Genomic DNA, 19,229 nt, shown 5'->3' with positions numbered 1-19,229 from the left:
CTCCTCCTTCGCTTCCCACCCATGTGGGATTTAAGTTAAAGGAGCAAAATAGTCAACAAACAGCCCATTTGAAAACAACCTCAAGCTCCTACTCGGGTCTCTGCCTTCCAATACTTCATTGACAGGTTTCTACAGCACCTCCACTGGAGATCAGGACTCAGACAGAGTCTATGGACAGGTGCTTTGTAGAGGAGATGTCAACTCCACTGTTTGTCAGAATTGTATACAGACTGCAACCAAGGAAATCTTAAAGCAGTGCAAAAGTAAAGATGCTATGATATGGTTTGAACTCTGTCAAGTTCGCTACTCCTTCCAGAACTTCTTTTCCTTGATGGTTTATACTGGGAAGTATCCACAGCAGAATCAAATGCAGAAGAATATATCAAATCCAGTTCATTTAGAGCAAGTTTTAACGTACTTAATGAATAACATCTCGAACGAGACTGCGTTTGATCCCTCTACACGCATGTTCGCAACTGGTGAAATCAAATTCTCAAGGAAGAAAACAATCTATGGTCTTGTACAATGTACTAGGGACATCTCAGATGAGTCCTGTTCTAACTGTTTGCAGTCTGCCTTTGGAGAGCTTCAGGAATGCTGTTTTTATCGGCAAGGTGGAATTATTGTTAGCAGGAATTGTAATATGAGGTTTGAACTGTACCGATTCTACAACGCCTCAAGTTTTCACTTGACCCTCCCAGCTTCTCAAGGTAAGGATGTGACTAGATCATGATCAATTAATTAATTTTCTGCCGATGCTGATCAAATAATTAAAAATGATATAAAAAAATAAAATAAAAATAAAACGTACTTACTTTCTTGTCGTTTAATTTGCTAATTCAGGATTCAACGTTGATGAGTACTATTTGTAATTAATGTGCTTTACAAACTATATATTGTCACGAGATATTGTCGCCTTAACTTAACACTATTTTTTTTTTTTAAATAAAATTCCTTTTCAGTACTATATTTTATAATCAACCAGTTTGATAGCATCATCTTATCAAAATCACTACTTTTTTTTTTTTTTTAATTTTTCATCTAATTTGAATTTTAAATTTTACCTAAAATATACTATTCGTTTAAAATAGAAGTGTAAAAATAGTTTGTGTATATCATTTCTAATTTTTTCAGTTGTCTGTATAGTTCAATACATGACACTAATCCAAGATTAAATATAAATCTTTATAGTATATATAGGCCGATCGAATTATATTGTTATATCAATCGATCGGTCACTTTAATTATGACTGATTACTAATTAACCAGACGGGACGGGAGACAGCTTGAATAATTCATATATATTCTAACCTAAATTTTGTCGGTTACCATATAACCATGCACAGAGAATTTGACTTGAGAGCTAGGTTATACATATATATATATATATATATATATATATATATAATCATGAGAGCTGTAAAAATTTCTAAAAAAATCCATAGAATTTAATGATTAAACTAAATGAAGGTTTCAGGCAGTTCTTTTTGTCCTAAACCAGGGGCTAGATGGAAGAGTTGGATGCTTTTGGTGGTTACGTGCATACCACTCTCAGTTTTAGCTGTTCTTATTGGATCATGTGAGGTTAATTATCATTTGCGGAAGAAGAGAAGGCAAATAGGTGAGTGAGTGCATGTATCTAAATGCATGCCTATTTATGGCGCATCTTTAATTAAGTTTATAGCAAAAATTACGTACCAACAAGGTTAATTTCTTTCATCATGTTTATTAAATATATGCAGATGACGATAAAAACCAGAAAGCACTGTTACACGAGCTGGCAAGCCCCACCGGCGTTGCCATTACACAAGAGGGTGAATTGGTGAGCTCGGAAGACCTACATTTCATGAGTCTATCAACAATAATGACAGCTACGGATGACTTTTCTGAGTCAAATAAGCTCGGCCAAGGTGGCTTTGGCACTGTCTTCAAGGTAATCCATGTGTAATAAAGCAGGGGCGCCCTTAGTGGGCATGCCCCTGCCTCTTACCTTTTTTGAGATGCTGGCATTACTCCAGGCGTTATGCCTGGAGTCAAGGGCCGTAACTTTGGCTGGCCATAAATGGCTAGCCAACGGTTACCATATGAAGGGGCGCGGACGACTGATAAATGCCTCCTTCCATACCTTGGCAGAGGTAACTCTCTCTTGGAAAAGTCTCTCTCTGTCTGTGAGTGAAAATACTTAGGCTGTGGGCATTTTGAATGTGTCTCTAGATTCATCTACGTAGCACATTCACCGCACTGAGTGGAGAAAACTATTTGAACACTGGATTCACTCGTGGAACAACTACACAGACTATTCTTAAGGTATTTCTTCCGCTGTGTATGTTTATATAATTGCTTACATTGGTATCAGAGCATTACGTTAGTTGTTCCCAGTGAAATATGTCTCTGTTTCTTGTTCATGTAATGTATATATATATTTTTTTCTTACGTTCTGTGAATATGATCATGTTTATAAATATTGGGTTTAGTCTCTGTTTATTAAAACATGTATGAGACTGTTAGAAATGCCATGATCTATTATCGTAAGTTTTTATATATGATCTCTGTTTACATGAGCATCACGCTATATTGCTAGATGTGTTTTAACAGTTTTCTTTTTATGCATTGAGAATATGTATTATATTGTTTTTTTTTAAATACAATATATATATATATATATATATATATATATGTTGAGCACTGTGTGATACTGCGCATGGCAGTGTATTTGCCATGCGCAGAGGCACGGAGCGCACCATGGTGGTGGCTGGGCAACCACATGGTTGCTGCTAGCACCACACGGGTGGTCCTCGCACCACATGGTGCCGAGGACACCTCCATGGGTGGCAAGCACCCACTGGTGCACCGAGCACCATTTTTTTGGTGCTGAGCGCACACAGTGCTGCAGCCCACACCGTGGTGCCTATCGCACCATGGTGCTGCGGGCTCGCACCGTGGTGTCGCTGGCACCACGTGGTGATGCTGGCACCGAGTGGTGCTGCCCAACCGAGATGGGCAGCATACACCACGGCTGCCGCATGCCAAGGAGTGGTGCTGCACAATGGGAGCAGCCCACTCCGGCTGCTGCAGCCCGTGGTGTTCAGAGCGCTCCGGTGAGTGCTCTGCCACCAAGCCCACCGGCGGAGGCTGCCTAAAATGGTGGCTTTAAGCCACTGTTTTTTTTCTGATACTGTTCACATGAACAGTACCCATTCCGGAGGTTGAAGAAGGTTTTAAAAAAAAAAAAAAAAAAAAAAAAAACTTACGGGCTGAGGATTTAAAACTAATGGGCTGTTCAAAGCTTGAACTTGGCCCAATTGTTTTATTTTTTTTATCTCCAGCCCAATTGTTTTCTGGCCCAACCCGGAGGTTTTTTCACTAAAATGGCAGAAATTGTTTTTCTTGTGTTTAGAACCCATGACCAAGTGGGAGTTAAGATGAAAGCACACCATTGGGCTGCTGCTTCTCCTGGTGATAGGTGGGGGTTCTATTTTTTTTATGATCTAATTGTGCTAAAAAAAAAAAAACCTTTCTGTTTTATTTTTTTTGGGCATGATTATTTCTTTAAATACATGATTAGTTATTATATTATCACTAAATTAGTAAGTTTTTTTTGTGATAATTAGTGGATGTATGGTTGAATTTTTTTTTGAAATTTCCCATGCAATTTAAAATTGCGCGAAAATTGAGTTAATAAGTTAATAATTGGGCATTGTGGCGCAAGAGATGATTAGGAAGCTTAGCGAATTTTCGATCTTGTGACATGTCTAGATTATTTTCTCTTTAACTTAGATAAACGCGGCATTTTTTTTGGTGTGTGTATATATCTAATTTGTGCATTTTTGTAGTGAAATGGCATCGAAAAGTATTGTTGCCGATTTGAACAAAGGAGAAAAACTAGATGGGGAAAATTACGACATTTGGCATCGTAAGATCCAGTATGTCCTGAATGAGCAAGAGGTCTTGGAGACCTTAACTCACTCCCTAACTGAGCCTGAAAAAGGGAACTCTGAACAACACCGAAAGGATCATGAGGTTTTTGAGAATTGGCTCAAAAAGGATCGGTGCGCGCGCTTTACTATGTTAAGCAGCATGCACAATGACCTTATCGGTGAGTTCGAGGAGTATAACACTGCTCAAAGTATGTGGGAAGCACTGAAAGTGAAGTTCGGGGGAACTTCTGCCACGAGATTGCACGGACTGACTATGAAGTTTGACTCTTATAAGATGCGCTTTGAACACACGATAAAGCAGCATCTTAGAACGATGTCATCAATGATCCGTGAACTCAAAGTGGCTGGAAACAATCTGACGGATGAGCAGCAAGTCCAAGCGGTTATACGCTCACTACCCAATTCATGGGAAGCCATGTGCCAAAATTTGACGCACAATGAGAACATCAAAACTTTTGATGATGTGTCGCGTCATTTGGAGCTTGAGGCAGAGCGCCTAGAGGCTATTAAGCCTAAACATTCATCCTATGTGGCTGAATCTGGCTCGCGTAAGGCAATTAGGCCTAAACGCAAGAATAATAAGCTTGGGGTATCCACTGGACGTGTGCAAAAAGAGTCAGGAACTTTCAAACGCACCAAGAGAGGGAAGCGTGGAAAGAACAAGTCCAATATGGATTGTTTTAACTGTGGAAAGAAAGGCCACTTCGCTCGTGACTGTACTGAGCCGAAGAAGGTACAATCTGACTATTCTCTTTCTATTTATGTAACAAGTCATGTGATGGTTGCTCACTCATATCCTATGTGGACTGTTGATTCAGGAGCGACCGAGCACATAGCAAGAGACAGAGTCGGATTTGTCGAGTATCGTCGAATTCCAGTTGGGAGTCGTGATATCAAGGTGGGGAATGGAGCTAGTGTCGAGGTGCTTGGAGTTGGTACCTACAAGCTAGTATTGCGAGGCGGTCGCATTCTATTACTCCATCATGTGTTATACGCTCCCGGAATACGACGAAATTTACTTTCCGTAGTTACTTTAATCAGACTTGGTTTCCACATTTTATTTGAAAACAATGGTGTTTCCCTATTTTTGGGTAATGTTTTTTATGGTTCTGCTTTTCTTTCAGACGGTTTTATGATAATGGATTTGGATTATTCAAATGTGAATGAATCTACTATTTTTATCACTGAATCTGATAATTTAGATTCGAATACATGGCATGCTAGACTTGGCCATGTTGGGCAAGAGAGGATGACACGGTTGGCTAGAGAAGGCCTAATAGGCAATCTCGCTAAAGTCACGTTGCCCACTTGTGAACATTGTTTGATGGGAAAATCAAAAAGAAAACCGTTTGGAAAAGCAGCAAGAGCATCTTCTCTGTTGCAATTAATCCACTCAGATATTTGTGGCCCAATGAGTGTGAGGGCAAGACACGGGGCTTTATATTTCATCACATTCATAGATGATTATTCACGATATGGTCATGTTTATTTGATCTCCCATAAGTCTGAAGCATTGGATTGCTTTAGACGATACATGAGTTTGGTTGAGAATCAATTAGACAGGAGTATAAAAGCTCTAAGAACAGACCGTGGATGTGAATATTTATCTGAGCAATTTAAAAGGCTCTGTGATGAAAAGGGAATTAAAAGGCAGTTGACAATGCCATATACGCCACAACAAAATGGCGTGGCAGAAAGAAGAAATCGGACACTGCTTGAGATGGTTAGATCGATGATGGCGCAAGCAAACCTACCAATATCATATTGGGGGGATGCACTTTTGACTGCAGCCTATATCCTTAACCGAGTGCCCTCCAAATCGGTGCCGTCCACCCCGTATGAACTTTGGACCGGTGAGAAACCCAACTTGAATAACTTGCGGCCATGGGGTTCAACGGGCTTCGTTCATGATTCTTTCCATAAATATGAAAAGTTGGGTCCTAGAGGAAAGAAGTGTATCTTTATAAGGTACCCTGATCACTCTAAGGGATATGTATTAATCGGTGAACAACCTGATGGGACGGTATCTGAAATTGAGTCACGAGATGTGAATTTCATCGAGGATGAATTTCCAATTAGAGGCGAGGTTGATAGGAGTTTGGAACTCCAAGAACTTGTGGATCAAGAGGAAATCACTCCAAATGTCGTAGTTGAGAATGATGAAATTTCTCAAGCTCTTAGAAACAGTGGGAGTGATTTAGCTCTGAGCAACGAAACACCACTTGTTGATTATTCACAACAGTTTCAACCACGTAGAAGCTCACGCGGAAATATTCCCCGTCGTCGATTTGAGATTGAAGGGGAGATTTTCATGGTGGGACTGCAAGATGATGATGAGCCTAGAACCATCCAAGAGGCTTTCTCATCTTCTACTAAAGATGAGTGGATAAAAGCACTAAACGATGAGATGGAGTCTATGAGGACTAATCAGGTCTGGGATCTGGTAGACCTACCGCCAGGACGAAAGGCCATTGGGAACAAATGGGTTCTAAAGGTCAAACGTAAAGCGGATGGGTCAATAGAAAGGCATAAAGCTCGCCTAGTAGCGAAAGGATATACCCAACAAGAGGGTATAGACTATGAGGAAACCTTTTCTCCAGTAGTAAGGTTTGCCTCAATTCGCTTGATTCTAGCCATTGTAGCACAATTGGACTTAGAACTCTATCAAATGGACGTTAAGACAGCTTTTCTCAATGGAGAACTAGATGAAGAGATCTATATGGATCAACCCACGGGTTTTGTGGTCAAAGGTCAAGAGCGCAAAGTGTGCAAGCTCAAACGATCTATATATGGCCTAAAGCAATCATCTAGACAGTGGTACCTCCGATTCCATCAAGCCATTCTTTTGAATGAGTTTACGATGATCGCAGAAGACCACTGTGTTTATATAAAACGGTCCAAAACGAGTTTTGTGTTATTATCATTATATGTTGATGATATTTTAATGGCTGGAAATGATAAGGGGATGATTGTCGCCACTAAAGAGTGGTTGTCCCTCAATTTTGAGATGAAGGACATGGGTGAGGCTGAATATATTTTGGGGGTTAAGATCTATAGAGATCGTTCAAAGAAGCTTCTGTGTTTGTCTCAACAGACTTACATAAAGAAGGTCCTTGAACGCTTCCAAATGAGTAATTGTAAACCCATTGACAATCCCATTGCTAAAGGCGAGACCTTATGTCAAGAAATGTGTCCTAAAACTCCAAAAGAGAAAGAGAAAATGACTCGTGTTCCCTATGCTAGCGCTATTGGTAGTCTGATGTACGCAATGATGTGTACTCGACCGGATATATGCTATGCAGTTGGCTTGGTCAGTAGATTCCAATCTAATCCTGGACTGGCTCATTGGAAAGCAGTCAAGAGGATTTTCAGATACCTCAAGGGAACTGCAGACTATACATTGTGCTATCAGGGTTCAAATTTGCAGCTAAATGGTTACAGTGATGCTGATTGGGGCAGTGACCTAGATGAGCGCAAATCGACAACTGGATATGTTTTCTTGCTGAATAATGGCGCCATCACATGGAGTAGCAAGAAACAACCCTGTATAGCTTTATCCACTATGGAGGCAGAATACATAGCATGTTCAGCAGCAGTTCAGGAGGCTGTTTGGTTGAGGAGGTTCCTTCAGCACTTAGATATCGGCGCAGATTATTCTGATCCAGTGACGATTTTTTGCGACAGCATGGCTGCTCTCGCGTATGCTAAGGACCCAAAATATCATGGAAGAACCAAACACATTGATATCCGATATCACTACATAAGAGATATGGTGGCACAAAAGGAAGTGGTCCTGAAACATTTATCTACGAATCGCATGGTTGCTGATCCCTTGACAAAGCCCATAGCGAAAGTCGCTTTTATGACTCATGTTAGGAGTTTAGGACTGCGTAGATTGTGATTCAGTTGACACAGTTATGTAAACTTTCTTTGGAGAAATTAATGCAGTGTGTTTCTTTTCTTTTGATCATATTGCATGAATTGTACACACACACAATGTATGTTAACAGGCTTAGATCGACTCACTCACACGAGTGATCACCTTTGGCGCTGTAAAGAGATAGCGAGCAAAGATGAGACATTATGTCACTTGTTACTTGTCCTGAGAGAGATAAATATGACATAAGAGATATGTTGCCTTAGTAAGAACTAAGATGAGGTTCATTAAATTTAAAAGAACCGTGCATGGACACTCCACAATCCATGTAGCCTGTAGTAAGCCAGATGTGAGATTCTCTTTGGCACCTTGGGGGTGAGCAAATTGAGAAAATCAGGTTAGACATGTGTCTAAACTAAGATCTGTACGGTGTTTGATATGGACATACGCTCTTTGATAAAGAGAGATTCACTGTAGCATGTATTTCATACTACATGTGCTCTTGCGACCAAATATGGAAGTGAATGAATAGTTCCCTGTTTCTTCACTGTGTGAGTCCTATACTTCATATTTTAAAATGATGCCCTTTTTATGACTTTTGACAATATCATAAGATGAAGGTTCTGATGTTTGCTACTCTAGCATATTCTCTATGATCATGATTGATACGGTCTAAAGAGGTATTGTTGGGAAAGCAGTTAGACTAACATTGAGTGACATGAGGGCGAAGGGAAGACTATTCGACAACGCATTTAGATTGTGTTTGCTGACGTCAAACTTTGGCGCTACAATTTGGTAGTGACAATTTTTGTGAACACATCATGAAAACTAAGAAGCAATTAAAGCATAGTTATGGGTTTATTTTTAAACTCAAAAAGGGATCGAATATGCTTGATTAGATGCGATCGAATGAGTCTAGGGCATACGAGACACTTTAAGGATGATGCTATGCTGGTCTTCTCGAGGAGAGATTTGGTATAGTACTCCCAATTTTATTTTTTTTTCAGGTGTACTCGGTGGTCGCACGGCCTATTTATTTTGTATGAACGAGATAGAGAACATGTTGAGACATATATGCCTGGGGATGCCCACTATGTGCGAGTGGGAGATGTAATAAAGCAGGGGGGCCCTTAGTGGGCATGCCCCTGCCTCTTACCTTTTTTGAGATGCTGGCATTACTCCAAGCGTTATGCCTGGAGTCAAGGGCCGTAACTTTGGCTGGCCACAACGGTTACCATATGAAGGGGCGCGGACGACTGATAAATGCCTCCTTCCATACCTTGGCAGAGGTAACTCTCTCTTGGAAAAGTCTCTCTCTGTCTGTGAGTGAAAATACTTAGGCTGTGGGCATTTTGAATGTGTCTCTAGATTCATCTACGTAGCACATTCACCGCACTGAGTGGAGAAAACTATTTGAACACTGGATTCACTCGTGGAACAACTACACAGACTATTCTTGAGGTATTTCTTCCGCTGTGTATGTTTATATAATTGCTTACACCATGCAATATCATGCGGCCGGCCTGAGTATTATATATTGCTTCATCGGCCTGAATTTATATATGCCTGATATTGTTAGAATGTTCTACTCGATGATCATCAGGGAGTGTTGTCAGATATAAGATATTCAGATCCAAGACAAAGCATCACCGGTTATTTAATGAAGCTAATTTGCGTATCGGTTCAAATGGGAGGATGTCAGGAGAGAAGAATATAAAGCTAATGCACCACAAGTCAAAGCTGACAAAAAATTGAGATTAAAGGTTGGTTTGTAGGATTTTCTGTCTTTCTTTTCTTCTTCTTTTTATTTTTCTGTTAGTTTTCCTCCCAACTTGCAGGCCGTCTGCTGCAAATTATGATCAGTGCAAGCCAGTGATCTGTTCACATCAACAAAGCCTGCATGTGCCCCCCATACTTGACACCTTCCCTCAATTTTGAAGTGTTGGGAAATTCAAGTTAATGAAAAGTAGTAAATTGAATCATTTCGATTAACATTCGACACACTCCCTATAAGGCTCAACGTGTATTTTCCCAGTAACCCTCGGCCCATGTTTCACAAAAAGCATCTCAGGCCAGTGTATTGCAAAGACTGCAGTCTCCAATATTAAAATAAACAAGAAGCTCGAGAGATGTCCCCTTGCCCCACAGATTCTTTAATTAATTCCTTCGGTGTCGTATACTCAAGGTACAGAGAAGGAAGCTTCTTGATAGAGTCTTAATTTCTCATAATGCCAAGTATGAGAGGCCTTCAAGGCTCATTCATTACGCGTAGGAGAAGGCAAGAAAGCGAGCACCGGGCCAGAAGAAAAGAATAAATCCCCATGTCCTTTAAACATGAACAACATGAAGCCTTCCCTCTTATTATATCATTCCCCTTAACTAATCCACACCCCTCGATATTTCAAAGTCTCAAGTACCTTTAATATCCTTCTTTCTTCTCATTCAAAAATTAGCGCCTCCCAGCTTGCCAATATTTAATCCAAAATGAAATGCGAGTCCTTTGAAAGTTCAAACCTTCTTGATGATGACACCTGTATAGCCAATAACTTCTACGTCTGGCTTCTCCAAGTTGTAGCACTCTTGGGTATTCTAGCCCTTGCTCTATGGCTAATCTTGCGTCCCCGATCCCCAAAGTACACCATTGTCGACTTCTCCATCCCCCAGTCCTCGTTAGTCAAGGATGGACAAAACGGCACCATATTGTATAACCTTGAAATTGAAAATCCAAACGAAGACTCCAGTATATACTATGATGACATTTTGTTCGCATTTTATTTTGGGCAGGATACTGTAGGGGAGAGAACCATACCTTCTTTCCATCAGGGGATAGGTAAAACTCGTCAAGTAATTGATCGTGTGGATGTCAATCCACGAGTGTGGAAGTCTCTTCTCAATGCAATATCAAATGCAACAGCCGATGTGAAGGTTGGGTTATTAACTAAGTTTCGATATAAGACGTTGGGAAAGAAGAGTAAGCATCATAAATTAGAATTGGAGGGTCAACTAAAAGTTGGCTCGGATGGGAAGATTTCAGGCAAGAAGAAGAAGATTAAGCTACACCATGCTTCAAAGAAATGGAGGAGGTATAAAGCTTGACCAACTGTGGTTGAGAATTAGTAATTACATGATTATAACTTTGGTGCTTTTGTATATCTAGAGATAGAAGAATGATTGTAATTACTTGTATTTATGTACAGTTTTAGCATATATATCACAATTACCTCTCAGCAAATTATTTCTTGACTGTAAGTGAATTCCCCCTAATTATTAAGCGAACAGAAATCACATCATGATGAGTTGGAAAAAAGCTCTTAGTTGTGACCCTAATGGCTTATTTAACATCGACAAAGTTTACCCAGATATCATTCCGTTGGCAAGCAATGAAATATAAGACAAGATCCTCTGCCACGGGGAAAAAGAGGGGAAAAAGAAGACAAAAGAAGGTAGCTCCAATCAGACTTTAAAATTACTACATATCTAAACAACGAGAGAAGAAAGGATTAGGTCCAATTGGCTCACCAGCCCTTTCGAAGGACAATAAGAAAAGAATAATAGAATGTTTACAGAGTACAAAGATCGAGGGCACCAGGTTTGAAGGCTGGCACATGGTAGAAAACACCCCCCCCCCCCCAATCAAAAAAAGATACCAAAGAAGAAATTATGCCACGCCTCTACTACACCACAGTGTAGGGCTGTTCATCCGGGTTTCAACCCGGAAATCCGGGTATACCTAAACCGGAACCCGGATTTGAAATCCGGGCCGGAACCCGGACCGGATTAACCCGGATCAGATCCGGGCCGGCACCCGGATGAACCCGGGTTTTGCAAAACCCGGATTCCGGGTTCCGGATTAAACCCCGTTTTTTTTTTTTTTTTTTTTTTAACGCTGAGGATTAATTTTTTTTTTAAAAATCAATGTTGAAAAGCATAATTCTCTTTTATGTAAAAGCCTATATTTATTATAGAAATTTTAAGAAAAATGTTTAAAATCATACTTATTTTTTTAAAAGCCTATATTTTGTGAGAATTTTTCTAAGAGGGGTAATGTTAAACATAACATTGTCCAGAATAATAAAATCTATAAAAAATGAAAAACTAAAATACATACAATCCACTTCATATTACATTACATTACAAAATATAAAATTACAAGATATGAGTTACATATCAATAACATAGTCTTCCATGTGATTTAATCACACCAAATAAAACTTCAGTATATTCGTTGAAGCCACCCAAACGGAAGACAACCGCCACAGTGACTTCCTAGTATATCCTCTGCAGCCACCCAAACTGAAGAGTAAGAATGTATTTCAACAGAGAAAAACACAACCATGGAAAGGAACACTAAATTCTCCATTTACATAACTGGGTGAATAAAAAAGGAGAGAGATAAAACTAAAAATATGACAACTCCAACAGAATAGATTATCAAGCCAATCAATTGGACAGCCTTGTTACACAATTGAATCTACTCTTGTCATGTATTGGAGCATGTTACTGCCATTTGTGAGGCTAAACGTTTCAAGGACAATAGAACCAATTTCTTCCAAAACGATGAAAACATATGGTATGAAGATTAGATTTGTAAGTAAAAAGAAGAACCCTCTAGGACAGGTGACAGGTTGCATTGGTTCTGTAAATTTTGCTTTACAAAGAAAGTATGTCAAAACCAGCAGAATAATTAGCAGCATAAATGTACCAAAATCAAAACCAAAAACGCAAAAACCAGGTTATGAAAAAGGTGTACTTAAGCGCAGCTCCCCAACGTCCACATACATATCAACTAATTATAATTAACACATACATATCAGCTAATGCTATAAACAACTAATTAACCTAAAAAGCACAACTCAAGGTTTCCATATAACTCAAGCCATGCAAACAAAAACTATGGAATTAAATGGCATGCAAGACCTGTACGTAATTAGTTGTGATTAGAAGAAGAGGCCAGCAGAAGGTATTCGATTGTATTATTTTAGGTAAAATCATATGCAGTTTACCCCACCTAAACTACAACTCCCTTTGCAATCTATCGCTCATTGAGATCAAGACACTAAAATTGATAAAAATTTGTAACATGACATAAACTTAAAACTGGATTTTAAAGGAAGGGGTGGGTTGCAAAGCAGTGGTAGTTTGAAGGTTACAACTTTATTATTTTGCTGACCATACTAGGAAAAAAAGTTTTGAAGTGTAGGTTTCCTTTTTTTTTTCTTTTAAAAAATCCAAATTATGGCCAGCTTCTCCCAGACCCATTTTGAACCAAGTTAATCCCTACTTCAGATCTAGAACATCAGAAATTCACTTGCAGATACTAATGGTCATATGTAAAAGAATAGGAACCTGATATAATACAATCGAATACTCCTCAAAATGTAAAAACTCTGTTTTTACATTGATGGTGCCGTATAAACATCAACTAAAAAAATAAATGTGTGGTTTTTTTATAAGTGTAAGGGAAAAAACCATTATACATCAACTCTAAAACTTTCATCCAAGTTACATTTGTCATTGCTCAAATTTCAGTGGGATCATTCGTTCAGAACAGATCCAACTTTGATATAAAAAAATTATTGAAACAGGATCTTACTATAATCCCACGATTCGACTTCCACCCAAACTCTAACACCTATAACAACCGAATACTCCTCAAACATTCAAAGCTTCTCTTCAAAACAAACTCAAAATCACCAAAGAGAATAAAAAAACAGAGAATAAAACATACCCATGGATGAAGACGACGGCACGAGGATCTAACCCATAAAAATACTCTTCAAACATTAAAACATGCTCATTAAAACAAATTCAAAATCACCAAAGAGAGAACAAAACTAACAGAGAGAAGAATACAAAATTAACACGAACTTTTACCCAAATCTGGAAATAGGAAAAAATATACATGAACAAATATTCTAAAATACCCAAGTCGACATTGAGAGAGAGAGTGGCTTAACAAAATTCCAGCGGTAAGAGAGACGGCCGCAGAAACTTAGGGCTTCACTGTCGGCGCACACGCGCGAGAGAGAGAGAGAGACAGACAGAGTAGAGAGCATAGCAAGAGATAGAGTAGATGAGAGAAAGTGAGAGAGGATAACAGAGAAAGTGAATCGGGGGTAGAGAGAGAGAAGAGACTGAATTCGAGAGAGAAGAAGGGGGGTGGGGCGGCTAGGGCAACAATGCTTAGGCGAAGCTTTTTATTAAACCCGGATAACGGGTTTAAACCGTTACCCGGGTGTTATAAAACCGCATCCGGGCCGGATGAGCCCGGATTCAAAGATACGGGTACCGGCCCGGATTTGATCCGGGCCGAAACCCTTAACCGGAATCCGGTTTAGGCGGGTTCCGGGCCGGGCCGGATTTCGTATGAACAGCCCTACCACAGTGGCAAGTGCAGTACTTCTCTAGGTAAGCAATCTCCTAGAGTTGGCACATCATTTGACTCCTCTAGTCAGCACTCAGACAGAACCCAAACAAGCCCACCATTAAATCATCTCACAACTCTTAATTTTTCTTTGATGCCCAAGATTGTGAAGCAACTTGTCTTCGCCACTCATGAATTGGAACCTACAAAGCAACCGAGATTTAAGTCATATCCATATTATATTTGGTAACAAATTTCCAACAATCAGTTAGCAGCAACAAGTTTGGCTGATCCATTACCATCTCGGGAACACTAAGGCAAGAAACAAAATTAAAAGGGAAAAAAAAAACGTAATAAGGCAATCCTCACAGCAGGGAAGCCGCCATAATCCCCAGGTTCTTTGATATCCTTGGTGACACAGCTAGTAGCCGCAAGCCTGACCTGCAACTCCATGGGATTAGATATCTTGTTCTCAACCCAGTACTCTTACTCTCTAGCCAATGGAAGCAGTACAATGGTAATCCTACCTACGTGTATATAAGGCTATGTGCATTCTGTATGACCAAATAATAAGAGTATGGAGACATTCAAGTATGCCAGGCAAAATATGTATATTTGATGATCATGTGAATCCACTTCAGACAAGTGTAGAAAAGAGAGCAAGAATGTCTGATTTTTTATTTCAATTTATTTTCCGAGTGACTCAAAATCTTAAAACCCAATAAATTGCATCTCTAATACATGAAAGGAGCCAAGGATACTCATCTATAGAACAAGTAAAGTCGTTAAAACTCTGATAAGAGTTCAAACTGAAATGATACGGGAAAAACATGGAAGATATATTACTGAATATATGCGAACTTAAACATTAAAGAGTTTATGCCTGATGAAAATCTATATCTGCCTCGTACAGAGAAAATTCTACTTTTTCACCAAATGATCAGTCACCAAAAATTTAGTTTATGCCTTTAATGGGCCATCAGCATTTTATATAACGCCTCACAAGATGAATCCTCACAGGAGAAATACAATTCCATTTTTTATTTTATGATAAGTAAAGGAAATATAGTAAAAAATATATGCTGCTAACATATAAACATATAGTAAAAAATACAAGTCCATATTCAACATATAAACTCAATTAAAAGGGTTTTTCCAACAGCTAACATTATATGCTGCTAATTATACCAAATATGTTTCCACTAGCATATTTGATAAGTGGGTCTAACAAGTTCAAACTGACAAGCAAATACAAGGTTGTTGGGCTTTCCAGAAAATATGCTACATCTTGACAGCCTTTTTACATTACCAAGTCAATACCTTTGAAACAATGGAAACGTGATCCCGGACTGCTACCCTTCCCCCAAAAGTAACATAGTCTCCTATCCTGTAAAGAACATGCAAGACATAGAAGTAACGCTAAGCTTCATCAAGTAATTGTAAACAGAAAGCTCGAAAATTGTGACTCAAAACTTGACAAAGATATAAAGAATTGAAAAAAAAAAAAAAGCTAATCAGAAATAACATACGTCACTGAACCCGCAATCCCAACTTGTCCACAAAGCATGCAACTTTTCCCAACAACTACATTATGACCAACCTGCAAAGCCAACCATACTGGCAATCATCAATTTACAGAAAAAAGTTGACAACCAATCAAGAAAGCAGAAACCAACCTGAACTAAATTATCTATCTTTGAATGATCCCCTATAACTGTATCTCTCCAACTGCATAAACAAATAAGTGGCATAATTAAGCCTCCAGGTTGGACAGCTTCAAGTACAAACCGATACAGAAAATTTTGTAACTACTCATGAAACAATATCTATAATAGCTACTCAAAAGCCATTACACGTCTCACCTCCCCCTATCAATACATGTATTTGCACCAATCTCCACATGGTTCCCCACCCTAGCATCCAGCAACTGCAGAGGAAAAACAAAAGACATCTATAAAATAAAGTGCTTCATTGCTGATTCAAAGCAACACAGGCATGTAGCAGACGACAACATAAAGTTGACTTTGAGTCAACAAATATAATATCACCAACTTGAGGCCTCTTAACGATGTCCCCCTTTTCATCCACAAGAAAACCAAATCCTGCATGTAAACAATTTGGCATCTAATATCAGAAGACAACAATGGACTTGTACTTATAATTATATTTCTGGATAACACCTATAAAAAAGGAAGTGGAAAGTAGGGGGAGGGGGGAATCTCTGTCTGTTGAAAATTTAATGATGGATCACTATTAAAATTGAAGGTGAAGGTCTACAAGCAAGGAACATCATAAGAAGCATAGGCAGTATATAGATGAAAATCATGCATTAAAAGTAAATCACTTTATACATATCAGGTCTTCATTATATGCAAGGGACAAGTGAGGTAAGTCAATAGAAAACACGAATTGTACATGGAATTAATCTCTAAATAAGTTGAGAGTCCAGCTATCCATTACGTACAAATCAACCAAGCTGATGGTTATCAAATCTTACCATCTTGACCAATGCAAACTCCATTGTGGATTACACATGAATCACCTATGCTGCAATTACTGAGTGCGACATTATATCTGGCAAAATAGTAGTTTTGTTCAAATCAAATCAGTATACATGCATATATAAACATTAATTTGATAAATAGACCTGTATATATATTTGCATTATTCGCTCCCACAAATCATATGGTCTTGCATTCACACATGCACCCATCCAAAAAGTGCAGGAATAACTGATCAGGCTCAAGATTGCCAATAAGAAACTTTATATGTAAGCTATGTTTTTAGTTTTCTAACTTTTTACCATTTTTAATATAAATTAAACCCTGTTGCTCAATATTTCCAGATCACTAAAAGAAATCTACATAACTTTTCACGATGTCTTGGAAAATCCTGGGAGCCAGGCTGCCAGCCAATGATATAGGGTTCTAAAGAAAATATCCTTTACGTATATCATCATCTTCTAAGGATCCTCAAAATTCAAGTTATTCCTTTCCCTATATATGCACCACAATAAGCTAGATGGTATAAGCTTCCATAATTTATGCCGCCCAGGGCAGGCAAACTTGCATGTCCAAAACCCCCATGCTTTGATGGAATCCAACAAATCCTACCCTCCCCACTCCTCAGCCACAAAGTACAGTACAGAGCAATGTGTTTTCCCATAATATGCTCAAGAGTTTTCTTCAAAGTAAATATATTATTGCACAAAGGCTTCAGTGGAACAGCGTAAAGAAATGAGGAGAGATGGCTACCATAAGATCGCCAGAGCAGTGTCACTACGTCGAACAATAATACACAGAATTAAATTTTCGTATTGCTGTTTAAAGAAGAAGTTTCACCCTATTTTTGTCAATTGGCCAATTGTAACAGAAGGTCCGATTACAGTTCCCGATCCGATATGAACATATGCACCTACAACGGATTTTGGATGAACTATAGCACCAGTCTCTATGAGTGCTGTCGGATCAATGCAAGCTGACTTGTGGAATTGCCCACCTCCATTTTGCCATCTCTGGAATTCTTGGTGGCTTAGTCCAGCACCATCCTCTAATCTTGAAATTCAATGCATGTTACAAGTTTCCAATTAGTGCATGAGTGAAGCGAAAGTCCATAAGAAATTCAACAGTTTTTATGTTTGAAGAGAAATGCTAAGCCCAGAAAGACAAGTGAAATTACAAATGGAAACCTAACAATCAACTAAAACAAAACAAATGCAATTCGGCTTCATAATGCATGTCGAAGACGCATCAAAATAATAAATTTCTGTTGAATTTCAGAAAAATATATCATCATTTATAATACACCTTAAGCTAAGCAATACTATACTACACGGTTAGTGTTTAGGATACTGCCTAAACTCATTTTTACCAAGCCTTTCACCTTGATTTTCCAACAGTTACAAGCTCTATCAATGAAACACAAACCACACATATAGAACATGATATTGCAAGCTTTGTAACTGGATCTACCCTCCCAGACATTTCCACAAACAATAATACTGCAAAACAACTTCAAACTTCATCTGTCAGCATGACGCACCAGACGTATCAGATGAAGCACTAGGCCCGGCTTGGCAATTTCCCACTGAGAAATGACAACGAATACTTTTTCCCCATGGAGATAACGCATATAGGCCTTGACTATTCGCCTTGTGTTTGTTGTAAATGCGGTGAGATATTGGAGAGAAGGAGGAGCCCAAGTTGTATAGTTTTCGAACAGCTTGTGCCATGGCGAGAGAGAGAGAGAGAGAGAGAGAGAGAAGAATGAATGCGACCTTAGGCTTCAGAAGAGTAGGAAAAGGTTTCACTTTGAGAAGTGGGAGTGAAGCTTACCTCGGATGTCTGCTTCTGAAGCTGTTTAGAATGGATCTCGGGTTGGGCATAAAGGGACACTCCGGTTATTATCACAAATATCTAAGGGTATTATCGTCACATATGGAATAATATATAAAATTGTATTGGGCCTAATCTGAGTCATGAATGTGAAGCTGGGCGGCCTGAGTAATATTACAGTGTAGGTGGATGCCTCATATTATTTTATTTTATTTTATATAATGATTTTAATGGATTTTAATTGTATCATTTATTAATTCTTTTAAAATATATGTCTATATGTGATTTGGGCCTCATTAAAGGGTTATAAATAATATCAATGCAAAAATATATAATCTGAGTCATGTCACTTACGACAAGCTAACTAAACGTAGATGTCGAAATTTAAAATTGATTATTGTGATATTCCACGTAAGAGTAGGTGTTGGGCTTTATAAGCAGCCAGTATTCTATATTGACCGCAAGCCGTCAAGAAAAATGAGATATATCCTTGAACTTGCCTTCAAGAATAATGAGATATCAAACATCCAGGAAATTACATATATATATATATATAATACAGAAAGGCGTACCGTTGAATTAGCTTATAAAAGACAGAATGCATGGTCCCCTTGTAATTAATGCAATTGTAGTCTAACGCATTTTTTCCCATGCATGTACGTGGTAATGCATATTTTCCACAAAGTGGTTTGACGTGGAATAGTACTACAATTGTT

At 38.7% G+C, this 19,229-nt stretch overlaps 2 protein-coding genes across 6 annotated transcripts; one reads left to right on the top strand and one right to left on the bottom strand.

Moving 5' to 3' along the window:
• The first annotated feature begins 9,427 nt into the window (after window positions 1–9,427).
• LOC122276580 (protein NDR1-like) lies at window positions 9,428–11,064 on the top strand. Its single transcript, XM_043086411.1, has 2 exons — window positions 9,428–9,578; window positions 9,654–11,064. Exon 2 carries the CDS (start codon window positions 10,300–10,302, stop codon window positions 10,909–10,911), a length of 612 nt encoding a protein of 203 aa, XP_042942345.1. The 5' UTR covers window positions 9,428–9,578; window positions 9,654–10,299; the 3' UTR covers window positions 10,912–11,064.
• Window positions 11,065–11,437: 373 nt separating this feature from the next.
• LOC122276575 (probable UDP-3-O-acylglucosamine N-acyltransferase 2, mitochondrial) lies at window positions 11,438–18,578 on the bottom strand. 5 transcript variants are annotated; one of them, XR_006228895.1, is made up of 11 exons: window positions 18,221–18,553; window positions 17,521–17,728; window positions 16,677–16,753; window positions 16,232–16,281; window positions 16,042–16,106; window positions 15,856–15,907; window positions 15,709–15,779; window positions 15,500–15,566; window positions 14,549–14,620; window positions 14,196–14,382; window positions 11,438–11,495 (listed from the first exon to the last, which is right to left on the bottom strand). XR_006228895.1 is itself a non-coding variant. In XM_043086403.1 (10 exons), exons 1-10 carry the CDS (start codon window positions 18,561–18,563, stop codon window positions 14,320–14,322), a joined length of 780 nt encoding a protein of 259 aa, XP_042942337.1. In that variant the 5' UTR covers window positions 18,564–18,578; the 3' UTR covers window positions 11,875–14,319. The 5 variants fall into 5 exon arrangements, 4 of the variants coding, with proteins under 4 accessions (XP_042942337.1, XP_042942336.1, XP_042942339.1 ...); XM_043086403.1 differs by lacking the exon at window positions 11,438–11,495 and having other exon boundaries at window positions 11,875–14,382; window positions 17,521–17,733; window positions 18,514–18,578; XM_043086402.1 differs by lacking the exon at window positions 11,438–11,495 and having other exon boundaries at window positions 11,875–14,382.
• Between the last annotated feature and the right edge of the window lie 651 nt (window positions 18,579–19,229).

Source organism: Carya illinoinensis, chromosome 9, assembly GCF_018687715.1.
Source record: "Carya illinoinensis cultivar Pawnee chromosome 9, C.illinoinensisPawnee_v1, whole genome shotgun sequence".
Lineage (NCBI taxonomy): Eukaryota > Viridiplantae > Streptophyta > Magnoliopsida > Fagales > Juglandaceae > Carya > Carya illinoinensis.
Note: the sequence above shows the minus strand (reverse complement) of the source record. Positions and strands in the feature narration are given on the sequence as shown.